At 44.1% G+C, this 26,488-nt stretch overlaps 1 protein-coding gene across 1 annotated transcript in view; it reads left to right on the forward strand.

Annotated features, from left to right (window-relative positions):
• Positions 1 to 26,488, forward strand: part of LOC116982911 (diacylglycerol O-acyltransferase 1-like) — a 79,275-nt gene that overhangs the window by 13,414 nt on the left and 39,373 nt on the right. Inside the window, exons 4-9 of the mRNA XM_033036464.1 lie at positions 2,310 to 2,438; positions 2,523 to 2,618; positions 3,625 to 3,728; positions 16,850 to 16,888; positions 22,207 to 22,248; positions 22,339 to 22,383. Coding sequence (XP_032892355.1) covers positions 2,310 to 2,438; positions 2,523 to 2,618; positions 3,625 to 3,728; positions 16,850 to 16,888; positions 22,207 to 22,248; positions 22,339 to 22,383 — 455 coding nt within the window. The remainder of the gene's footprint in view (positions 1 to 2,309; positions 2,439 to 2,522; positions 2,619 to 3,624; positions 3,729 to 16,849; positions 16,889 to 22,206; positions 22,249 to 22,338; positions 22,384 to 26,488) is intronic.

Here is a 26,488-nt window from a genome sequence, read left to right on the forward strand (position 1 = left end):
ATGGAAGACGGACAGAGGGATAGGGGGAAGGGGGCGGGGGGAGAGAGGGAAGGGGGTGGGGGAAAGAGGGATGGGAGAGGGAGAGGGGTGAGGAGAGGGAGGGTGGAGGAGAGAAGGGGGAGAGAAGTAGTAGAGTGGGGAGGGAGGGAGGGGTAGAGGGGTAGCGGGAGTGGTGGAAGAGGGACGGGGGAGCGGTGGAAGAGGAACAGAGGGGTAGGAGGAAGGGGTGGGGAAGAGAGGGAAAGGGAGGGGAAGAGAGAGGGGTGGGGGAGGGAGAGGGGGGGGGTAAGGGGAGAGAAGTGGAAGAGTGGGGAGGGGGGAAGGGGACGGGGAGAGAGGGAAGGGGGTGGGGTAGAGAGGGAAGAGGGGTGGGGGAGAGAGGGTTGGGTGGGAGAGGGAGAGGGGTGAGGAGAGGGAAACATAGAAATTAAGTGCAGGAGTAGGCCATTCGGCCCTTTGAGCCTGCACCACCATTCATGGCTGATCATCCAACTCAGTATCCTGTACCTGCCTTCTCTCCATACCCCCTGATCCCTTTAGCCACAAGGGCCACATCTAACTCCCTCTTAAGTTCCGATTGGACATATGTGAACATTGGGCATTGTGACATCACACAATGGAACGTTCACCAGGGACTGGTGCTCCTGCAAAGGCATATGTAAATGAATCCATTCCGATTGGACATCTGTGAGCATCGGGCATTGTGACATCACACGATGGAACGTTCACCAGGGGCTGGGGCTGGTGCTGCTTCTATGGGTGAGAAGCCAGTTTATTTTTGAAATATTGGGGGGGGGGGGGGGGAAGGATTTGATTAAAAACGTGTACTTAAACACGACGAAATGTAATGAGGAGCGGATACTTAGAAAGAAAAGTGAAATCTCTACCGAAATGGAAAAGATGTCGGCGATTCTGCATCTGGTTTCGGAGTCTCATTTTTTAAATTAAATTTTACATATTTTGTAGCCATTGACAAAATATAGCCAATGAACTGGCCTCAACTACCTTCTGTGGCAGAGAATTCCAGAGATTCACCACTCTCTGTGTGAAAAATGTTTTTCTCATCTCGGTCCTAAAAGATTTCCCCCTTATCCTTAAACTGTGACCCCTTGTTCTGGACTTCCCCAACATCGGGAACAATCTTCCTGCATCTAGCCTGTCCAACCCCTTAAGAATTTTGTAAGTTTCTATAAGATCCCCCCTCAATCTTCTAAATTCTAGCGAGTACAAGCCGAGTCTATCCAGTCTTTCTTCATATGAAAGTCCTCACATCCCAGGAATCAGTCTGGTGAACCTTCTCTGTACTCCCTCTACGGCAAGAATGTCTTTCCTCAGGTAAGGCAGACCAAAACTGTACGCAATACTCCAGGTGTGGTCTCACCAAGACCCTGTACAACTGCAGTAGAACCTCCCTGCTCCTATACTCAAATCCTTTTGCTATGAATGCTAACATACCATTCGCTTTCTTCACTGCCTGCTGCACCTGCATGCCTACTTTCAATGACTGGTATACCATGACACCCAGGTCTCGTTGCATCTCCCCTTTTCCTAATCGGCCACCATTCAGATAATAGTCTACTTTCCTGTTTTTGCCACCAAGGTGGATAACCTCACATTTATCCACATTATACTGCATGTGCCATGCATTTGCCCACTCACCCAGCCTATCCAAGTCACCTTGCAGCCTCCTAGCATCCTCCTCACAGCTAACACTGCCCCCCAGCTTCGTGTCATCCGCAAACTTGGAGATGTTGCATTCAATTCCCTCGTCCAAATCATTAATATATATTGTGTGGACTCGATAAGAAGAATAAGTACATATGATGGACACTCACTAACAGTCAAACAGGGAAAACTGGCCCTCAATGATCAGTGTTTGACTGAAATTGGCATTTAGCTCATCATGTGTATGCCGGTTTTAGTTTTCTTTGTATTTTACCTAATCACCATAATCTGAGTCAGATTTTGCTTTCTTGCAAGCATTGCATGTAGGTGTTAGGTGACCCTTATCTCTTTAAGCATCCATAATATTGAAGAAATATTAAGATTATTTACGGTTCTTCTTCATATCTTTTTCTGTAGTTATCTTTTCTGCAATGTGATTATGAAACAGCGAATATTTATTGTGGTTGAAAATTCTTCCTTGGTGCCATCTCAATTGAACTCTAAAAGTATTGTAATGACGTGGGAGTGAGTAATAGAAATTAAAATATCAACTCATAGGCACACAATACAAAAATAACAACATATAAAATGATTCATTATATCACTGTTTTCCTTTCTCCCTTTTTAATTATTTATGCATGCAGTTGGATCAGCAATGGTATTAACATTGCACAGCATCATTTTCATGAAGTTGTACTCGTATCATGAGGTGAATAGGTGGCTTCGTGAAGAATGGGCTCCTTTAGGTCTAAAGTCAGCCATGAAACAGCCAGGTATCCTCACATTTAAATAATCTGAGGTCGTTTTATACATTATTTCTTTTTTTTGTCATTTTAATACATCAAATATTTTTACAGGTATTACATCATGTGTATTTGAAAATAGAGAACGTAATGGTAATAGGAACAACCTTGATGAAGTAATTACTTATCCAGACAACCTGACAGTAAGAGGTATAGATTTTAACCGTGTTCTTTTTTGAAGCATGTAATGTAATGTAATTATTTAACTGTTATTATCGAAAAGGAGAGGAATGATTTAATTCATTTACAACCCCATTTTCAATTTATATTGATTTAAATTTTCTTTTAGAGTTTTAAAAAGCTGTTTTTCAATGGTATAAAAAAAAATAGCACATTCAAGAATAAGATAATAGAATTGCCTCTTCATTTTGAAGCCTAATCTGCAATTTTTTTTAAAGCATTCTTCTGATATGTTCAACGTACTGTGCTCAGTGAGAACAGTTCCAGTCATATTTTCTAAGAAAGGGGATTATTTTCAAAGTGGAGATCTGGAATCTTTGAACCTATCGATGAAACTTGTTCTCTGTCCACCTGGAAAACTTCCCAAATAGATATGAAATATGTCTGTAATGGAAGGCTGGACATGGGCGTGTGAGCAGTGTTGCTTCCCTAGTCTGAGTGTAGCCAGTTCTCAATTCTGGAGGATTCCATGGCGTACGTTAAAACATTGTATTTGAAGTAATAACATTTAAATTAACAATTCCTGTCAGTCAGAGTACAAAATTATTGCTACTCAATATATGACTTCACCCATCTGAGGAAGCCTTAAGTTTTAACTCCATCCTACTTTTCCTTCTTGTTACAAATATGCGATAAAAACTAATCACATAAGAAGTAACTGCAGAGCAATTAATGTTCTTCTAGCTAGTTTGGCACGTGTTCTTTTTGGTCTTTCACCTTGCACAAAATAGTTGTTGCAATTTTTTATGCTAGGATTTGAGTTAATGCCTTAATTAAAATTGGAAACAAAGAATCTTCTTAATATAGTATTGGCAGATTTAAATCACACTTGAAATTGATGCTATTAATTGTATGTTTCTCAATTTTTCATACAGTGCTAGTTTTTCTAGAAAGGTAAACTACACCTAATTTTAGGACATCTTTAATTGTTATCACTAGTTAATGAAATTACATTTTTTGTGAATTTTCTTTTTAGATATTTACTATTTTTTGTTTGCTCCAACACTCTGTTATCAAATGAATTTCCCAAGATCCGCAAAAATACGCATACGTTTCCTTCTGCGACGTCTATTTGAAATGGTAAGCGGTTGAATGCATTGCTCTGGAACATCAAATGTAGACATTTTTTTCTTGAGGCCTCTAGCATTGTGTTCCACATGTTGCTATGAAGGTGGGTAGATAAGAAGTAATTAGGTTTTTATAAGCTGATGTACAGTGAACAGCTGCAATTCAGTGTAAACAAGTTGCAATTACAGTGTAAACAGTCTGTAGGGAATCTCCCTTTAATTTTACAATTTTACCTTATTAATCATAAAGATACACTTGATTTCACAATCAACTCTTATCGCATGCCACAAAAATGAAATAATTTTGGGAAACACTTGATTTTATGCCAAGTAATCAACCATTCTTTAGTCATGCTCACAGAAACAAGCTGATCTTACACTTCTATATAAGATCTTCTCATTTAAATATTTTAGTGTTACTTCCACTGGTTATTGTGCGACAACTTGAGTGTTGCATAGTCCATTCACTGGTATATTAAGCATTGGGAAATGAAAGGTGAACTGACTGCTTGCTTTGTGCTGTAATTATTTTCATTCAATGTCAATTAAGTTACAATGACGGATTTAGTTATGGAAAGAGGAATGTAATTGGACTATCAGCTTTGCTGTAGTTCAACTTGAAGGGTGGAATAATCTCCTGTGGTGTAACAATTCTATAATTCTAATTCTCTGGGTTTTATGAGAAGCATTGGAATATTCTAGTGCATGACTTCAAAACCTCTTCCCATTCCCACACCATCCTAACCTGTCTGTTCTCGGTCTTCTTCACTGTCAGGGTGAGGCCCAATGCAAACTAGAAGAATAACACCTCATATTCCACTTTGGTATCTACAGCATGGTGGCATGAAACTGGTGCGTTTCTTCCACTCTGCCTATTCTCTCTCCTTGCGATCCTCCCATATTTGTCCCACTCCCCCCTCCAGACCCCATCTCCAACGTTGTCCCTCCCCCCCCTCCTTGTTCTCCACCCACTGTGCACATATTCCCTCCTCCACTCCCTCCCCCACCACATCTACCATCTGGTTCTGATTTCATCTGAAATTCACATTTATTGTAGTGGTTTCCTTCCTCACATCAGATTCATGCACTGGTAGCTTTTGTGCTCCTATTTATCACCTGTCTCCATCTGATCCCACCTCTCCACTTCCTAGCTCCATCAGCCTCTTTTATTTTTTGGCTACCTCCAGGTATCATGCCTTACCCCTCTCTCCCAACACCACCCCATCTCTCTCTTACCTGACAACCTGCTACACCTCTGTCTACCAATCACCTTTGGCTCCTATCTCACCTATGTATCTCACCATTTTCCCTTTCTTCACACAGGCTGTCTCCCCTCTCCAATGTCAGTCCTGATGCAAGGTTTTGCCTCAAAACGTCTCCCATCCCTTCCCCCCCGACAGATGCTGTTCAACCAAACGTGTTCCTTCAGCTGATTGATTGTTGTAATGGTTACACTCAGTTGGCTCTTTTGGGCAGATCACGTTGTTCACTTGCCCAATACCTAACTCCTGTGTATTGTCACTGGAAGAAATCACCAGTTGGACAGAAGAAAAGATTCAAGGATGTGCTCAAAATCTTCTTGATCAATTGCAATATTCCCATTGACTTCTTGGAATCCCTGATCATAATTGTAAAAGTGGAGGAGGAGCATTTGGGATAGAACAAGTACAGTACGGGAACAGACTCTTCAAGCCACAGCACCTGTGCAGACATGATGTCAAGATAAACTAATCTCATCTGCTTACACATGATCCTTATCCTTCATTCTGTGCATATCAGCATATCTATCTGAGACAATCCTATGTACCACCATCGTATCTGCTTTCACGACCACCCGTGGCAATACATTCCTGGCATCCATCACCCTCTGTGTAAAAACTTGCCCTGCACATCTCCTTTAAATGTTGTCCCTTTCCCCTTAAAGCTATGCCCTGGTATTTGATGTTTTCACCCTGGCAATAACGTTCTGATTACCTACCCTATCTATGCCTTTCAAAAGTGTTACTTCCATCAGGTCTCCCCTCAACCTTTGGTGTTCCAAAGAAAAATTATCCATTTGCCCAACTTCTCCTATTAACTAATTTATCTATTCATCCATCCATCCATCCATCCATCCATCCATCCATCTTGGTTTGTGTCAAGTTTTGTTCAGATTGATGTTATATTTTACAAGTTATTTCACATTTAAAACTTTACAAAATTCTGTTTGAGTAGGAAGCACTGCAGTAGCAGATGCTGGCAGCTAGCAGCTATGATGTCACAATGGGATCTCTTTTACATAAGCTGCAAATCAAAGCTACAATGTTGCTATCCCAGGACCCTGAGTCCTTCAGGGTAAGAATCGGCCAGCCTAACCCAGCAAATATGTGATTGCAAAGCCACAACAAAGTTTAAATGCCTTGTCAGTGGCACCTACATCACATTAATTGCTTTTTTAAAAAGTTTATATGAGGGAGGATGAAAATATGAGCCGACCTGCACAGTTGGGAGCTAAGTGTGAGTGGTGGAATATTGCACTGGGGGAACGGATTACGTTGGGGGAACGGGTTACTTTGGGGGACGGGTGAGTGATGCAATCTTATGTTGAGGAATGGGTTGTGTTGGGGGACCAGGCCTCCCGTGGGGGCTCTGGGTGAGTGGTCAAATTTTGCGTTAAAAATTAGCCGACCTACAAGGTTGGGGGGTATGGGTGAGTGGTGGAATATAGCATTGGGGGAACAGGTTGTGTTGGGGGAATGGGCGAGTGGTGGTCTTACGTTGGGGAAAGGGTTGCGTTGGGGGACCAGGCCTCCCGTGGAGGCTATGGGTGAGTGGTCGACTATTGCCTTGGGTGAATGGATTGCGTTGGGGGACCAGGCTTCCCGTGTGACAGGGATCCAACGGGTTCCACTTGGTCTAGTATATTACTAAAACTATCGTCTTGTTTGTTTCTATCTATCTATCTGTGCACACATATGTATGTGATCCCGGAACTATGCCAATACGATATATGATAGCGCTAGAATTTTTGCAACACCTTACTCACAATTGTCCTGTGGTGGTTTGTGTCAAGTTTCTTTCAGATTGATGTTATATTTCACAAGTTATTTCACATCTTTAAATTTAAAAAAAAAACAAATTTGAGAAAAAAAAAATTGCCTCTGCAGCTATGACTTCACAATGGGTCCCACCTGGTCTAGTATATTACTAAAACTCTCATCTTGTTTGTTTGATTGTTTGTATGTGCATGTGTTCTGGAAACTCCGCCAAAATGGTACACGATAGCGCTACAATTTTTGGCTTACCTTACTCACCTTTGTCCTGGGGTGTGCATAAGTCAAGTTTTGTTCCCGTTGACATTTTAAACTTTACAAAAAACACTTTTCCACTTGCCCTGCCAGTTAGCCGCGTTCGACGTCACAATGGAATCCTGAATCTAATTTTTTCTTAAATCGCGATTTTCATCGACATTGATTTTATTCTAACAAAAAACCTATTAATCAAATTCTTCTGTTTTCATTAACAGTTAACATGGTGTTTAGGTTATTTTAAAGAAAAAACGCAAATTTTCATTGAGAAATCCATTAAAAAAAACCATTGCGATTTTCATTGTGAGGGGCAGGATGGGATAGGGGGGAGGTGAGGAGTGGGGTAGCAGGGGGAATGAGGGAGGGAGGGGGGTAGGGAGAGGAGAGGGAGGGGAAAGTGGGGGAGGTGAGGAGAATGAGTGGGGGAGGAGGGGGGATTGGGGGAGAGAAGGGGGGTAAGGAGGGAGAAGGAGGGGAAAGTGGGGGTGTGATATAGGGGGAAGGTGAGTGGGGGAGCAGGGAGATAGAGGGAGAGGAGGGGGTAGGGAAGGAATGTGGTTATGGAGGGAGGGAGTGACTGAGGGTAGGGGAAAGGGGAGGGAGAGGTGAGGGATGGAGTGTGGGAGTGAAGGATGAGAGGGGAAAGAAGAGGGAGGGTGAAGAGGAGGGGGAGGCAGTGCTGGGGATGAGGGGTAATGGAGGAGGATATGGGTCCGAAGAGGGATGGTGAAGTAATAGATGAGGGGTGAGGGAGGAGGGAGGGAGGGGGTGAGGGGGTGAGGGGAGGAAGCGGAGGAGGGTTGGTGGAGGGTGGGAAGAAGGAGGATAATGGAGGAGGGCAATAGCAGACCGAAGAGGGAGAGTGAGATGCATTCACATTGATCTTATATTTTGCAAGTTATTGCCATTTTGAACTTTAAAAACGTTGCAGTCGCCTTCCCACTTGCCGGCTGCGCCTGTACAGTTGGGGGAGAGTTGCCATGACTCGTGTCACAACAGGGATCTCTGGCGTCACATCGGAAACCCGCCAGCCGCGCCCGCGCAATTGGGGGCTATGGGTCAGTGGTGGAATATTGCTTTGGGGTTGGGCTTTATTTGGTGAAATATTGTGTTGGGGGAATGAGATCCAACAGGTCCACACTTCGTCTAGTACCCTTTAATCCAGGCAGTATTCTGGTAAACCTCTTCTACACTTTCTCCAAACTCTTCATACCCTTCATGTAATGGAGCGACCAGATGCGGCATAACCAAAGTTGTATAATGCTCGATCATGACTCATATACTCAATACCATGGCCAAAGAAGGCAAGCATCCCCTATGCCTACTTTCCCTCTCTATCTACTTGCATTGCTATATCGAGGCAGCCACAGACTTAGACCCCTCTACTTTAAACTTTGGTGGGTTACTCCAGATAGGCCCTTGTGAATTGTTGTAGTGCATCTTAAATACTTTATTGTAACTGTATTGGATGGAGTGATTATTAAAGATGTTGGATAGAGTGCCCGTCACCAGAACTGTTTTGTAGGTGTTGGGAACTCGACGATGTATCACTTACCAAAGTGTAACCAACTTTTGACTTGTTCCTGCAACACATAAGCAGATAGTCTCCTAAATGTTATGGTCAGTGAAGGCCACTTCTGGGTTGAACATGGAATGAACAGCTGTTTGTGAGCATGGCTCCCGATTTCTGCTCAAGTCTACTTGTTTATCTTTGTTATATTCTTGAGATAACCCACTATTAACCACACTATGAAGGACTCGAAGCAGTATTAAGCACCTGAAACAATAAGTAAAATGAGCCGTTGAGCTAAAACCGGGGGGAAGACAATGAAGTCTCAAGCAAGAGTGCTGCAGCTTTGGCACCGCTGCTTGAAGCTGGGCTTGAACTACCAGAAGATCTCGAGAGGCTTCGTTTAGCACTCCTTGCCGATATGACACAAGCAGTGAAATCTGTCCTAAAAAGAGAACTTGAAGAGGCTTTGTCGCCGGTGAACACCAGTCTGGAGCAAGTTAAATCCTATTACGAAATGCACGATGAACGCATTCGCGAGGTTGAAGAAGGCCTGAATGACCACAGTGACAGACTGGTGAGCGCCGAAACTGCCATAGCTACATTACAGAGTGAAAACGCACTCCTGAAAGTGAAGCTAGATGACCTTGAGAAGCGGTCGCGGAGATCCAACCTAAGGGCGGTCGGGATTCCCGAAAAGTTGGAAGGTTCGGACCCTGTTAAATTTATGACTGACAAGAAGAGCTGGGGGCTGATTTCTTCCCATGACCTCTTATGCTCTTGCGTGCCCACCGAATTGGACCTACACCAACGAACGTCCCGAATATCAAGCCATCTAAGCCAAGAGTGTTCCTGGTTCTGTTTCATTACTTCCAGTATAAACATCGTACCATTACCAAACAGAGGCAGGAGCTATCCTTCCAAGGGTGTTTTTTCATGAGGACTTCAGCGCAGAACTGGGGAGAAAACGTGCAACTTTTAGGGAAATAAAATCCCAGCTCTACGAGAAAGGGGTTTGGTTTGGACTCCTGTATCCTGCCCGGCTCCAGGTCACTCATGAAGGTAAAAAGCACTACTTCGATACACCAGAGGCTGCCAGAAAGTTTTACTACTCACGCTGGGAAGGTGACGGCCGTGAAGAACAATGACCTTTTAGGATATTCATGCGGCATTGGCATGGCCTCCTGCGGAGTAAACTGTTAATCTTTGTAAGATTTGTTCATTCTTCAGTTTAGTTTGTGGAACTCGACTGAGCTGAACTGCCATGCTACAGAATTTGAGTAATGAGCCGAGGACTTTCAACCAGTGAAAATGTAAATGTCTATAATTGCTCTCTGGGATACAATTTTTACTCCCTTCTTTCTCGTAATGCTTTACTTGTCCAGGGTTATCTTTAGCCTATCTATTCTATATAATATTAAAACTGTGTGGCTGCTGGCTTTCTGCCTGACTTGTGGTTGCCAGCCTGTGGGTGCCAGCCTTTGATTCGTTGCTACGCCAACGTCAGACCCAGAGACGCCGAGTTTATTTCCATTTTGGTGGAGATTTCACTTTTCATTCCAAGTATCCACTCCTCATTAAATTTTGTCGTGTTTATCTACACATATTTAATAAAATCCTTATTACCCCCCCCCCCCCCCACTCACTCATTTTGTCACCTCCTGCTGGCCAGCGACCATAACGGCTGCTGGCGCCCGCATCTCGCCTCAAAGACGCCATTTAAAAACAGCCGCACTGCTGATTCCTGAGCCGCTTGAGTTGGAGGACCACGTCTCCCCTGGGGGCTACGGGTAGGGAACGGCTGCGTTTGGGGAGCAGACCCAAGGGGTCTGCACTTGGTCTAGTATATCTTAAAAGTAGAACAAACCACTGTACAACTTTTAAAGAAGGGAGCCACCCTCAATTGGATCTAAAATTTTAGTTAGGGAACACTTTGGAAGCGTTTTGTTTTGTAATGCCTGCGATCGTCCTCAGTTGGGGAAGAAGATCTAGGTTTTTGGGGGTTAAATGTTTTTTTTTGTTATTGTAAGGGGATGAGGGAAAGGTTTTTGGGTAATGGCAGCTTATTCTTTGATTGTTACAAATGCACTCGACTTTCTTTTCTTTTTTCTTTTTTTCCCATTATGGGCACTCACATGCAGCCTTCGCGTTGTTTTGAATGGCAGACCCTGTGTGTATTTTTGAAATATATATTTTGAAATATGGCTAATGGTGATATTGATGGAGGCTATCCTGTGAGGTTTATATCTTGGAATATAAAGGGGCTTAATGGTCCTGTTAAAAGAGTTAAATTTTTTCTCATGTAAAACAACTAAAAACAGATATACTACTTTTACAAGAAACTCACTTAAGACTGCAAGATTGTAATAGACTGCGTAAAATGTGGGCTAGTCAGATCTTTCACTCCAGATGGTCTAGGGGTGTGGCAATATTAATTGCCAAAAGAATACAGTTTACACCATCCGATGTAGTCAGTGACCCTAATGGCCGGTTTATTATAGTTTCCGGGTGTCTTTTTCAAAAACCTGTAATTTTAGTGAATGTTTATGCCCCTAATTGGGATGATGTTCACTTTGCAAATAAGGTTTTGTCATTAATACCCGATCTGAACATGCACCAACTAATTTTTTTGTGAGACCTGAACTGTGCTTTTGATCCACTGCTTGATAGGTCTAGTTCTAAGGGGACACCTTCTGGTATGGCAAAGACCTTCTCATTGTTTAAGGGCCTGTCCCACTTACGTGTCCTTAGCACGCAAATTACGCGACCTCATCATCGCGTTGAGGCGCACGGGCATCGTGTGGCCGCGTGAGGCCGGTCCCACTGAGAAGCGCGGAGGGGTATGCAGTTGTGCGCGGTATCACGCGGCACTCTGAAATTTTGTAGCGAACAAATTCTTTGCGCGCCAACGGCCTGTTGCGTAAATGACGGCCAAAGTGGGACAGGCCCAAGACCCTGGCGTAACGCAACGTCTCACCTCCAACAGCAGCAGAAGCAGGCAAACTATCGCCGAGCTCGGCCTTGGGCTCACGGCTGTTGCGGTCCAGATCCGCCCCCACTTCTACGCCCAGAGCGGGGCCAAGAAAATTGAAGGAGCGCCTGGAACGCGTGACGTCATTTGAAGATGGACACAAAATGCAGGAGTAACTCAGCGGGATCGGCAGCATCTATGGAGAGAAGCAATGGGTGAGCTTTCGGGTCAAGACCATTCTTTCAGACAGAAGAAGAGTCTCGACACGAAACATCACCCATTCCTTCTCTCCAGAGATGCTGCCAGGCCCGCTGAGTTACTCCTGCATTTTGTGTCCATCCGCATCACGACACAAATCCAAAAGAAATAAACAATACTTTCACAGCCTTTTATTCTTCTCTTTACACCTCAGAATTCCCCTTAGATACAATGAATATGGAAAATTTCTTAGACAATTTGGAAATACCCACTCTGGAATTAGAAGAGGTAGAAGATCTAGACCAGGCCCTTGGGCAGGAAGAGATTAATAATGCCATTATGGCGATGCAGAGTGGTAAAACCCTAATGGCTACCCATTAGTATTTTATAAGAAATTTAAGGATAAGCTATTTAAGTTATTTTAGAAATGTTTCAAGAATCTTTGGAGAATGGTTCAGTACGCCCCACCCTTTCACAGGCATCTATTTCACTTCTTAAAAGAGACAAGGATCCTACTCAATGTGGATCATACTGCCCCATCTCACTTTTGAATGTAGATGTAAAAATGTTGGATAAAGAGCTGGCTTGCTGTTTAGAATGCCAACTTCCCAAAATAATCTCAGAAGATCAAACAGGTTTCATTAAAAATTGTCATTCCTTTCCTAATATCCGCCAGTGTGGTCTATTTGCCCAGTGCTCCTCTGCGCCCAGAGGTTGTTATCTCTTTGGACACGGAGAAGGCATTTGATCAAGTGGAGTGGCCATATTTGATCAGCGTCTTGGAGAGATTTGGATTCGGCAAAATAATTGTAGCCTGGATTAAGTTGTTATATCATCCACCTTTAGCATGTATACAGACAAATTATTTGCGACCTAATTATTTTCCATTAACACGTGGCACTCATCAAGGCTGCCCTTTGTCTCCGCTTCTTTTTGCGATTGCAATTGAGCCTCTTTCTATTGCACTTCGATCAACCACATTATTCCAGGGCATTAGGAGAGGAAACATGGAACATCGTGTGTCTCTATATGCCGACGACCTCCTTCTTTATGTGAGCGATCCTACAGCCAGTGGCCCTGCAATTGTGTCCTTGTTAGATCAGTTTGGAACTTTCTCTGGCTATAAACTAAACCTCCAAAAAAGCGAATGCTTTCCCATCATGTGCTAGATTGGGGCTCATACAGTTCAAAGTTTCACACAAGGTTCATTTAAGCAAAGCCAGGCTTGCTGACATATCCGGGGGCAGACGCTGGTTGTGACAGGTGCTCCTTCTCTCCAGCCAATCTAGCTCATGCATTCTGGTCTTGCCCAAACTTGGTAACTACTGGGCAGTGGTTTTTAAAACCATCAGTGAAGTCCTTGGAATGACAGTGAGACCTTGCCCGCTTTTAGCTGTATTTGGTGTAGCAGATAAAACCTTGGGTTTAAATACAACCCAGTCTGATATCATTACATTTACATCACTTTTGGCCCGTAGGAGAAAGGCAAATTGGAGAAACAGTATATTTTACTTCTCTTGGGCAGCTTGCAACCCAGGATTTGAACGTTGATTTATTTCATTTCAAGTAACGCTTTCATTCACTCCCTTTCATGAGAGAGGGAGGTGGAGTCGGGGAGGGAAGTAGAGTAGAGGGGAGGGAGGTTAGAGAGGGAGGGAGGGTAGAGAGGGAGGGAGTAGAGAGGGGGAGGGAAGGTATAGAGGGAGGGGTCATGAAAGGGAGTGTACACGTTTGAACAACTCTCCCTTCCCACTCTCCCTCAATCCCTCCTCAACTCCCCAGGATTTCTTTCCTCTCTTCCACTCCCCCAATCCCTCCCTCACCTCTTCGAGCGAAGCCGATGGAGCTGGGCTTAGCAGGTCCGAGCCGCGCGGGTCTGAGTGGAGCTGAGCTGAGTGTGCGGGGCCAAACGGGCCCCAGCGGAGCTGAGCGGGTTGGAGTGCTGGGTAGAGAAGGAGGGGGAGGGGGGAGGGGGTAGAGGGCGGAGAGGGGTGTAGAGAGGGAAAGGGGCATAGAGGGAGGGTGTTAGAGAGAGGGAGGGAGGTAGAGAGGGAGAGGGCAAGGGATCCCAGTGAGGCCAAGCGGGTTGGAGTGCCCCCGCGCCTGGAGTATGCGAGAGGATTGTGAAGTCAGTCTGAATTTTTTTCTTAAAAATGGGTGAGCTTGAAGAACTTTAATTTTTTTTAATTGTTTTTAAAAGATTAGTAACTTGGGAAATATAGGTTGAAATGCGACGGGAAGATATCGCTTCTGCGGGAAAAATGTCAGTAGCATGTGTGAAAATGGGAAGGCTGTGGCCTAGCGTTGGGAAGAAAATAGGAATTAAGGAGATTGACAGAAATCTGGCACAACCATGGCCCACACAGACACAAGAACAAAGGGATGAGTTTTAGTATAATAGACAGACAGACAAAGATGGGTGAGTACTTGGAGTGTTAAAAATGGACATTGACCTGCACTCATTAATGGTTCCATTTTTCTTTGTTGTCACATGTACATTGGTACAGTGAAATTCATTTTTTGCATACAGTTCAGTTAAAATCTTACATTATATGGACATAATTATACTCAAGTATGAATATAGAATAAGAATAGTAGATTACAGTGGCAACACCCAGGAGTCGCCTTGTTTCTGGCGCTATTTTGTTACCCTTTAAGTTCAATGCACTGAATTATGGACGCAGACGAGACCATCACACAAACCAACCTCCCTTCCATTGACTCCATTTATACCTCACGCTGCCTCAGCAAGGCCAGCAGCATAATCAAGGACCAGTCGCAACCTGGCCAATCCCACTTCTCCTCTCTCAGATCGGGCAAACGGTATAGAAGTGTGAAAATGCACACCACCAGATTCAGGGACAGTTTCTTCCCAACTATTATCAGGTAACTGAACCATCTTACTGCAACTAGAGTAGTCGTGAACTGGGGTCAAGGAAAGAGCGTTCACGTCACGGCCCTGTTTCCACCAATCTTTCCACCACCACGCACAAGAAGTGACAAGACAGACACCATTGTGTGCAGATGCCGAGAAGTGTGTTCAGCTCTGGCTGAACAACTTCTCATCTTGTGTGCGGACTCGATAAGAAGAAGAAGTCATGAACTATTCCATCAACCACATTGGTGACCCTCGGACTATCTTTGATCAGACTTTACTGGTTTTATCTTGCTCTAAACGTTATCCCCTTATCATGTATCTGTACTCTGTGAATGGCTCAATTGTAATCATGTATTATCTTTCCGCTGACTGGTTAGCACGCAACAAAAGCTTTTCACTGTACCTCTGTATACTTGGCAATAAACTGAACTGAACAAAACTGAGTCCAAACTTGACCATAAAGGCCCTTTGCTCGGGTGCAGCACTGGGTTGGAGTTGCAGGGTCAGCCAAGCCAGATAATTTTGTCGATGTCCTCCAACGCTGCTCCAAGCCACTACAGGCGGCGTCTCAGGCACTTGAAGCGACACCCATTCTAAATGAGCCCCATGTTGCTGTAGGAGCCCAGTTCTCCTCTAGTGGCCTACTCCACCAACTCAACAATCCAAGCACATCATCCAGCAAACACATTATCCCTCGCCTCACCTGGACACCGTTCAGCCTCCATGCCTCGGGGCACAGGAGGTGAGCCCCCAGCCCACTCACCAACAGCGTCCCTTTCCTTTAGTTTTTTTTTTAGTTTAGAGATACAGCATGGAAACGACCTTTGGCCCATCGGGTCCGCGCCGACCAGTGATCTTCGCACATTAACACTATCCAACACCCACTAGGGACAATTTTTACATTTACCAAGCCAATTAACATACAAACCTGTACATCTTAGGAATGTGGGAGGAAAACGAAGATCTCAGAGAAAAAACCCACACAGGTCAAGGTGAGAACATACAAACTCCGTACAGAGAGCACCCGTAATCGGGATTGAACCCGGGCCTCCGGCATTGCATTCGCTGTAAGGCAGCAACTCTATCGCTGCGCCACCATGACTGCCCTCTGTCCACCTCAGCTACCTTGAAGGCAACATGTGGGGCAAGGGTTATCCCTTTTCAGTTTAAGCCTGACTTATTATGTGAGGAGTCTAAAGAAGGGTCCCAACCCAAAATGTCATCTCTCCAATTCCCTCTGCACCGAGTTCCTCAAATGTTTTTTTGCTTATTATCTCAGGAGTTTGGAATGGAACTGAACTGTGCAATCTGAATGGAGTGCTTCTGGCCTTATTAATCAAAAGAAATGTGTTGATAAAGTTGATGACTGGGCCTAAGGCTGCTGTGGAAAACTTATGCAGCTGAGGATGAGATGTTTACCTCCAGCACCCATAACATTGAGCTTCTTATGTTTAGGCTGCTAAGGGGTTTGCTTACCCTTGATGCTTACTGGCTTCAATTTTATCAGGGATACTTGATGCCACAATCAATCACATGTTGCATGGATACCAAGTGCAGTTATTTTTATTTCATGTTTGGAATTGCTTTCGGTTCATGTTTTGACCAATTCTGTCGAAAGATCTGGAACTGAATTGTCTTGATGAAACCCAGACTGAGCATTGATGTGCAGGTTACAGGTGAATTAGTTACCACTAACATTGTAAAAACATTTTCCAGCAGTTTTCTGGTGATAAAGAAAATAATTGTTTGCTAGTTATGAGCTGAATTTAATTTTTTTCTGCTTTTTGTGGATGCGATGTAACTGGACAAAGGGCTCGAAGGGCCGAATGGCCTACTCCTGCGCCTATTGTCTATTGCAAGGTTGCCACCAGTATTGTAGATGTATTGCACAGCGCTGCAGTCTTACAGCTCCAGTGATCTGGGTTTGATCTTGATGTTAGGTCTTGTCTCAGAGTGGAATTTTTCACAAACTTTCCCTAACTGTGTGGATTTCTGTGGGGTTCTATTTCCTCACATATTCTGTAGGTTATTGGCCACCATTGGTTTTGTGGGTATAGTTAAGTACCCTGTTTAATTTTACAATAAATCACATTATAGAGTTATTTTTAAAAATGATTTTTTTAACAATCAGTAAGACAGTTAATTATTGAATTGTGTGTTTGTGAAAAGCAGTAAGATTGGTGAGCTGAATGGGTACAATATTACTAGTATTTTCAAATGTATTTATTTTGTTCATTAAAAGATAATGTAGTAATTTGAAAATATTTAAAAACTTTCTCCTGTATTCCAGTTTTTTTTAATTCATCTTTTTGTTGGACTGCTTCAGCAGGTAAGACAGAAACTGAGTAGTATGCATTCTATGAAGGCATTTTATAAACATTAAAATTCTAGTATTTCTTCTTTGTTATTCTCAACAGATGTATTGATTCTTGTATTGATATAATAGGGTAGATTTTCATCATGTAGCCAGGAAGCGAAATTGGCATTGCAGATTGTACACTTCGCATCATAGAAGCTGCCATATTATTTTTAGTTTCTCTTCCCAAATACCAATATCTAGTCAATAGTTCTTGATGAAGTTATTTTATGTTCAACAATAAGTTCTTTCTTATGAAAATAGTGCTTTAAAAAGTTCCTTGTATAAATATATGTGGTCAATCATTACAGTGCTTGAATGTAATGTTTCATTCTCATGATAAATGTCAGTATAATAATAATAATAATAATAATAATAATAATAATAATAAATTTTATTTATAGGCGCCTTTCAAGAGTCTCAAGGACACCTTACAAAAATTTAGCAGATAGAGGAAAAACATGTAAGGGGAATGAAATAAATAGTAGAGACGTGACTAGTACACAAAGTAAAGACAGAATTCAATACAAAACACAATATGAGGCAATTAATGCACAGATGAAAAGGGAGGGGGACGTGGGGCTAAGGATAGGCAGAGGTGAAGAGATGGGTCTTGAGGCGGGACTGGAAGATGGTGAGGGACACGGAATTGCGGATCAGTTGGGGGAGGGAGTTCCAGAGCCTGGGAGCAGCCCTGGAGAAGGCTCTGTCCCCAAAACTGCGGAGGTTGGACTTGTGGATGGAGAGGAGACCGGCTGATGTGGATCTGAGGGACCGTGAGGGTTGGTAGGGGGAGAGGAGGTCAGTGAGATATGGGGGGGCCAGATGGTGGAGGGCTTTGTAGGTGAGGATCAGGATTTTGTAGTTGATCCGGTGGGAGATGGGAAGTCAATGAAGTTGTTTGAGGACTGGAGTGATGTGATGCCAGGATTTGGTGTGGGTGATGAGTCGGGCGGCTGCGTTCTGGACCAGTTGGAGTCGGTTGATGTAGGTGGAGCTGATGCCAAGGAGAAGTGAGTTGCAGTAGTCCAGTTGGGAGGATAAACTACCAAGTAAGGTGGATAATGCAGCCAACAGAAATCTGATCACGAGTGGTGGCGCCATCGAGTGTGGCAGCCTCACCTGCAGCCTCGTCCTTTCATCCTTTTTTTAATTTTTAGTCTGTCAAAATGTTTTGTTTTGGAGGTCGTTTAGTCTTTTTATGTGGGGGGTGGGGGGGGACGGAGAAACTGTTTTTCTCAGTCACTACTTTGTTGAGGATACGTCTTTCCTCCGAGCCACTTCTTTGCCTCCTCTCCGCAGCCTACCATCTGGATTGGCGCGGCCTTTCCTGCCGGAGACTGGCCAAAGCTTCAGCTTCGGCAGCGGCGCAGCACTGAAGTACCATCGCGGAGCAAGCGATGCCTTACCGGGGTCGCTGTGTTGGAACTCCGGAGTGCTGGGACTGCCAACTTAAACACCGTATAGCTGTGGTCTGCAGAGTTTCCAGCCGCGGGCAGTGCTGACTTTAACATCGCGGAGCCTGGGATCTTTCGCCGAGGATCGCCTATGTTGGAGCTCCGCTCAGCTTGGCCTGTGGACTTCGGGAGCCGTGGTCTCCGGTAGGAAGCGGCTGATTCGGAACTCCAGGCCGCTGACAGTGTTCTTCCGACGCCGGAGTTCTATCTTCCCGGCGAGAGGGCCTGAAACATCGGGCCACCATTGCGGCGACTGCGGAGACCTCAATAGGCCCCGACCACGGGTGAACAAGAGGAAGAGGACTGAACTTTGTTGCCTTCCCTCACCGTGGGAAGGTTGATTCCGCTGTGGGGGGTGTTTTTTATGTTTAATGTTAAATTCTATAGTGTTGTGTTTATGTTATCTGTGTGCTGCATGGTAACTCAAATTTCACTGCACCAATTGGTATATGTGACAATAAATATATTTTGTCCTTTATAAAAGATTTATTATTGTGTTAATTTATTATTGTATTGCCTATTGTGTTAAAGAGTGATACTCAAATAGATAGCTTGTAAATGTTGCCTAAAATCTTATCATTCAGTTGACAGCAAAGGACCTATTTTCAACTTAACTTCATCTTTTGTTCTACAATTGCTTGAAAGAGATGACTGACACCATACTTACTTATGATTAACCAACTTATCATTTGAAACCATTAAATTACTTCGCTGGAAAATGAACCTTTGATTGTTCCATTTTGTTAATCAATTAGTGTTATACAAATGCATCAAATTAACAGTGTAAATATTTTTCATGCCCTGAATAATATGTAAAACAATATCACTGAGGGACATAAACCTTCTAAGCCCCGTGAGCCACAATACAAAGCAGTGCACAGAAGGAGAGGAAAATTACTATATGCCTTTTTACAGCAAGAACATTTTTTTGGTATTCAGTTTTCAGTTACCCATGTTCTCAGCCTTGGTATGTTTTGAAGTAGAGAGAAGACAGATTCTTTCTGAACTGGTCACTTCTATACTTCAAAAATAATTGGATGTTTTCTGAAAGTCCAGTTTTGTTTTGGATTCTTTTGGGTATTTATGGAACACTCCACCAGAATGTTTATCAGTAAAGTCAGAAGCAAACTGAAGTCCAGTTTGTCCAATTAGCAGATTTGGCAGTCTGCCAACACCTGTTTAATTCATGCAGCCAGAAGAAGCAGGTAAGCCAGATGAAGGAGTGGCACCAGAGGGAGCCATGGAATATTTGACAGGTAAGCCAGGCGGAGAAGCAGCCTACCTGGAAAAGACCCCAGAAGGATAGAGGCAAGTTATGGAAGAATATGGTCCCAAAAATCAAGAGCCAGAAGAAACTGATGGAATCCTCAGAGAACGTGAAGACAGTGCAATCTAATCGGGGCAATTATTCAGCATTGGTCACGAGATTGGAGATAAGCAAAACTCATTGGTGAGTTCACAGCTGTCTCAGGAAGCTCGAAAGACACACCCGGTGGTTCAAAGAAAAGGTGGAGATATTTGATGATTTTATGGAAGATGCGAAGAGATGGTTAGATGAAGTTGAACAAATGACCGCGTGTGCTATAGCAGGAGATGCTACGCAACAAGGTGTCGAAATAGAACAAGAAGTAATGCCACAAGATAGTATCTCAAACGTTTCAACACGAAGATCAAGACTTAAGTCTGGTTCAGAAGCCAGTTCAATTTCAAGAGCCTCTGCTCGTATGGAAGCTGAAGCAACCATGACTGCTTTTTCGCTACGAGTTGCCGCCTTGACGAGAAAGCATGAGATTGAAGCACAGGAAGAACAGTTGGAACAAATGAAGAGAGAGGCCGAGGCACGTGCGGAACAGATGAAGTGTGAGGTTGAGGAACAAAGAAGTCTGTGATCTGATGTGGAATCAAATGAGAATTAGCGAATCTCTAGCTCAACATAATATCTCTTCCACATTACCTCCAATGGAAATTCCTAAGTTCAATGTTGATCCTTTGCAGTATGAAACTTTCATAGACCAGTTCGGGGATGGAGTGGAAATGAAAACTACTAATGAGAAAGATTGCTTACGAAATCTGGAACATTACACAAACGGATATCCAAAGGAGCTTGTTGGAAGTTGTCGGAAGTTGTCTGCTGGTGAGGGCTATCGACGGCAAGAAGATTGTTTAGAAAACAGTTTGGTAATGAGCACCAGATCGCAAATGCATACATGAAGAAGGCCTATGCTTGGTCAGCTATCAAGCCAGAAGATGCGAAAGCATTGACTATTCTACCCTGGCGAAGGCTCAGCTCACGGACGGTGAGATGCCCGCCTAGTGGTTTGCCATCTCCGGCCTTCGCCTTGATGATGTCCCTCTCAGCCCAGGAGGAGCAACAATCCTGTGCGATGTGTCGTCCGCGCCCCATCGTCCCTGCCGCCTGGCGCCGGAGGGTTTTCGATGTGATCCATGGGGTGGCTCATCCATCCATCCGGGTGACGACGGTACTTGTGGTTGCTTGGTTCATGTGGCACGGTCTGCGCAAGCAGGTTGGCACCTGCATTCCGTGCCAGACAGTGAAAATCTAGTGCCATGTCCCGGCGCCCCTCCAGGAGTTCGGTCTACCACGCCAGCGTTTCGACCATCTCCACGTGGACATTGTGGGGCCTCTCCCACCATCCCAGGGCATCACCCATCTCCTCACGATGGTGGACCGCTTGTTGGGTGCGCACTGGATTGCTCGCTTTGGGGTGCTGGTGGACATCTCCTCGGACCGGGAGCCACAGTTCACCTCTGAGCTGTGGTCGGCCATGGCTCACTTGTTGGGTGTGCGGTTGCCCCACACCACGGCCTGTCACCCGCAGGCAAACGGCCTGGTGGAGAGGTTCCACCGGCAGCTCAAGGCAGCGCTGAAGGCGCGACTCCGGCCCGGACTGGATGGACGAACTGCCGGGGTCTTGATGGGAATCCGAACTGCGCCTAAAGAGGACTTGGCCTCATCCTCAGCAAAGCACGTTTACGGGTCGCCACTCACGGTGCCCGGGGAGTTTGTGCCGTCAGCGCCGGGGCAGCAGGGAATGCCCTCATCCACTCTACAGCGCATTCTTGAGCGAATTGGCAGGCTCACGCCCGTGCCAACGTCCCACCCGCACGTGCCATCGGCCCTCTGGGACTGCCCCTTTGTGTTCCTGCACCGTGATGCCCACCGGACGCCGCACCAGAGGCCGTTTGAGGGCCCGTTCCGGGTGCTGGATCACAGACAGGCAACCCTTGTGTTGGACATGGGGGGCCGGCCCGAGGCCGTGTCGATTGACCGGTTAAAGCCAGCACATTTGGACATTGACTAGCCGGTGCTGGTTGCCAAGCCTTGGCCGCGAGGTCGCCCCCCTTCGTGGCTCCCTCCACCTGTCCCTCCACCTGTGCCTCCGCCAGCCCCTCCGTCGGCCGACTACCATACGTGGTCCCGTCGGGTTGAACGCCCGCCGGTGTGTTTCGTACCTCCGGTTCTGGGGGTGGTGGGGGTCCTGTGGCGGCTCCCAAGGGTCGGGCCATTTCCACTATCGAACCCCTCGGCATGGGAATGGATGAGTCCGGGGGCGGCCCTTAGCTACAGGGATAAAGGGCAGGGGTTTCGGTGCAACCTCCCTCTTGCAGACTCGTCTGTTCAGGAGAAAGACAGCGATTAAAATACCGCCCGAAACACCTGGCATCTCGCCTTCATTTTGGGATTATCGTCATGCTACAATATATATATTTATATATAGTATTTAATATTGCTAAATTTTACGAACATTAACAATGCTATGCTTCTATAGTTTTATCTGACAACAATTATAAAAAATATTTATTTTTATCTAGTGGGTTTTACCAGTGACTCAACATCAAATGATGCCGTTTCTTGTGAGTAAGCCTTTCAAATTTGCTTTTGTACTTTTAAAATTATTTGATTAACTTAATTTTTAATTAACTTTGTATTTAAACTAATTTCAGGAGATGAAGCTGACTGTAATGGTTCACCAGCTGTTTCTGATAGCGGTGAGTAACGTCATCCTTAATCAATTGTGCTTATATTTGTAACCGAGGCAATTCAATGATTCAATTATTCAATTCAATGATACTTTATTGTTACATGTACCTAGGTACAGTGAAATATTTTTTTTCTATAATGTTTGAAATGTAAATATGAGACATTATGATGCTAATCAGTATAAATATTTACATTTTATAGTGGACAGCTAAACTATAATGATTTTAAGAAGTTTAATCTCATTTGTAATACTACTGTCTATAATATTGTGCAGCTCAGTGAATTAATTGATGAGTAAGTAAGTGAGTGAGAAGAAAATGATCAATTATGGAGAAAACTAGAGTATTTTCAATTTTGGCACTCCCAAATGTCCAACAAATCTAACCAATCATAGTGAGGGCAATTATATTTATTTGAATGTATCAAAATGACCCATAAAAGGTGAAAAAAATCATCTGGGCACAACTAGCTTATTAAACAAAGTTAAATGTTGGTTTGAGACCTGGTCTAAGCGGAGAAATGCAGAAAACTATTTATCATCTATCTTGACAGACTTAGTTCCTCCCACACTGTTGAGTGCATTGGGCAGCAAGCTTTCGCCGTGTCTGTTCGGTCATGTGCGACGTGTTCCTCGATAGGTTAGCGTCCCGGGCTTCCAAATCCTTCTGGAACGTTCGCCTCCATGTGAGTTTTGCTCGGCCTCTTTTCCTTTTCCGTCAGGTTGCCATGTCATTGCTATCTTAGGTGCACGTTCTGGAGATATTCTGAGTACATGTCCTGCAAATTTCATCCTGCATACCTCTATGTCCTGGCTGAGAGGCTTTGTTGCAGTTTCCCGGTGGATAACCTCGTTTGTGATGTGGTTTCTGTAGCTAGTCTTCAGGATCTTCCTCAAGTAGCGTTGTTGGAATGCATCCAATTTCTTTTTCATCTTCACATTGATTTCCCATGTCTCACTGGCATAGAGGGCTGTAGGGAGGACTACGGACTGGAAGAGCTTGACTTTTATTGAATATCCTGTCACTAGGACCATATTGGCTGCATTCTTCTGAAGACTGATGCAGCTTTACCAATTTGGGAGTTGATGTCGACATCTACATCTCCATCTGCTGTGAACATGATGCCAAGATAGGTAAATCTTGTGGCATTTTCCACAGGTCCCCATTGATTATCAGGGTCTATTGGCTGCTGGTTTCCAGTCTGCATGGTCTTAGTCTTCTGGTAGCTGATCTTTAATCCATCCTTTGATGCATTCTCCTCCAGAGTGGTTGTCATCTCTTGAAGGGTGTGTCTCGACTCTGCTAGTAGTGCAATGTCATCGACAAAATCTAGGTCCGTGAGGCATCTTCCTGTTCTCCATGGTATTCCAAAGTCAGGTTTGTTCATTGTCTTCCGCATGACATAGTCGATCGTGACAATAAACAGTATGGAGGATAGAAGGCAACCTTGTCACCCCTGTGACAATGTCAAAGAATTCTGCGTTTCCTGAGTCAACCTTGACGCAACAACTGGATCCCTCGTAAAGGTTCTTGAAGATGTTGATGAAAGCCTCTGGGATGCCATACACTTTAAGAATTTGCCACAGGGTGTCTCTATGTACAGCTACCTTGACAGGTAGTCAAAACCAAAAATCTGCTCATGAGAGCATCAGGTAATTTAGATATGTTCCTGTTTTGAGTCGACAGGGCTTGGATTCAACGGAATTCAGAATGGTGAAAGGGAATCTTATAATAATAATAATAATAATAAACTTTATTTCGGACTCAAGGTACAAGGGACAACATTACATAAGAATACATTGCATATTAAAAATCATAAAATACATATAAAATCTTAGTATATCACTTACAAAAGCATCATAAATTATATATTAAAAAAAAACACAATACATGAATTAAAATCCAGAATAAAAAAAGAATGATCAATGTCCTACAATGAGACAGCGATACTGTCTGTACAACTGGGATTCGCAGCGTGTAGTGCCAAACCGTATGTTTGACAAGGCCACAATAATTACATTTTTAGAGTCATTTATCCTGCAAATGAATTTATACATATGATTTCTTAGGATAGCTAAGATGATACATGATACCTGTACATGATATCTCTGGTGTGATGGCCAATACTTATGCTTTAACCAACATAATTTATTCTGAAAATTGACTGATGCTTCTAGTGCCATACTTGAAAGCAGTTTAGTGCAGGCAGAGGTTGCACAAGGCAATGCACAAACATATATATTTAAATTGGCACCTGTAGATTATGGTGTTCGGTAAATGTATTGCAGCAGATAAATGAGTGTTTAGTACCAGTTGGAGTAGATGGGGGCAACACAACAGGATGGCATATGGCATGGAAACATTGAATTGTGGTCCAATATGTGAAAGCATAGACATTCAAGGTGTTTGTTGCTGCACTGTATGTTCTGTATTAAGGAGTAAAGGGCTCAGAAGATCTCCCAGACACACACTCAAAAGCATTAGGAGCAGATAGCTGTGGAAAGCCAGGATATTAGTTAAATTTATTTCAAAGTATCCTGGGAGATAGTTGTACAAGCGCTGGTGTCAATCCTAGCATAAAATAGGTGGTTTTGGTGGGTTTTGGAAGCAAGTAATCTGAGTATCCTTTGTTGAAGTTACTTAGCAGTGTTGTAAGTCTAGTCATCTTCTCCTGCTTCTTCGAAGTAAGATTCAAAGTGTTTTGTTTTGCTGATTGTCACATAATATTCAACTTCATTCACAAATAATGAAGCAGTCCATGCCCAAAGCGATAAGTAATATTTATGCTGTTCATACACATGTACATGAATGTCTGTCATCAGCAGAGAGTGTAAACACCACTCTTGCATTAAGCTTTACTGTTGTCACTAAATTTCAACATTGACCAAAAACTTAACTGGACATAAGCAATGTGATTCCAAGAACAGGTTATGCTGAGTATTCTATAGAAAATGACTTACCCCTTGACCCTCTATTGCCTTTCCACCTTCTGCAAATTATGGGCCTGTCCCACAAACACGATATTTTCGGTGACTTGCCGGCACCCGTCATAGTTGCAGCAGGTCGCCGAAAATTTTCGACAAATCGTGGCGACCAGAAAAAGGTGCGACTCTTTGGGTGACTACTCATGACCATATAGGCTTCACCTCGCGACATGTCGCCAGGGTGTCGCCTGTATGGTCGTGAGTAATCTCCTCAGTCGCCCAAAGAGTCATAGTGTCTTTCTGGTCACTGCTGAATTTTCAACATGTTGAACATTTTCGGCAACCTGCAACAACCTGTGGCGGGTGCCGGCAGTCGCTGAAAAAGTCGCGTAAGTGGGACAGGCCCTTAAGATGTGTATTGGAATGCATTTCACTGACCTGAAGGAGTGTAGCTATAATAACACTAACTCCATACCATCCAGGACAAAACAAATTCCATGACTGTTATTCGTTATTCACTTACTACACCATGTCATGTCATGTAGAAGCTGCATGACAGCAATTCACTAATGCTTAATCTATGACAGTTATCATCCAATATGGATTTGACGATGCTCACTATATTCCCCAATTGACAAAAGTTTAATTCAGCAATAGTGTGAAGAGATGTTTAATGGAGACTGCTATGTTATTAAAAACTTGGAAATCATGTCAAAAAGTATACATTCCATAAAAAAGTGTGTAGAAGACTTTGCATTAGGCTTTGTTCAGTTTTCTGATCATCTTTTCATGCACATCATGGCCGTCCGAAGGGGGGTGCGCTGGGTGCGACCGCACCCCCCTTTTTTTCCCTTAAGAAAAAAGTCACCCAAAAAAAAAAAGAAAATCGGAAAAAAAAATCGAGATTTTTTTTTTTTAAATCAATGTTTCCACTTTGGAAACGGCCAGTTCTCTGTTCTCTCGTCCCCGGGCGGGAGTGGCTGAATCTGAACCCAACGGCTGTAACCCCAACACCAGTCGCCGCTGCGGCGGAGCCCGCTCCCCTCGCCTCCCTCTGCCGCCGGGGCCCAAGCCATCTTCCCCCCACACCACCCCCGCTGACCCCCGCTGGGCCCATGCCACCCCCGCTGGGCTCATGCCACCCCCGCTGAGCCCACGCCACCCTCGCTGGGCTCACGCCACCCCTGATG

Source organism: Amblyraja radiata, chromosome 17 (assembly GCF_010909765.2).
Source record: "Amblyraja radiata isolate CabotCenter1 chromosome 17, sAmbRad1.1.pri, whole genome shotgun sequence".
Lineage (NCBI taxonomy): Eukaryota > Metazoa > Chordata > Chondrichthyes > Rajiformes > Rajidae > Amblyraja > Amblyraja radiata.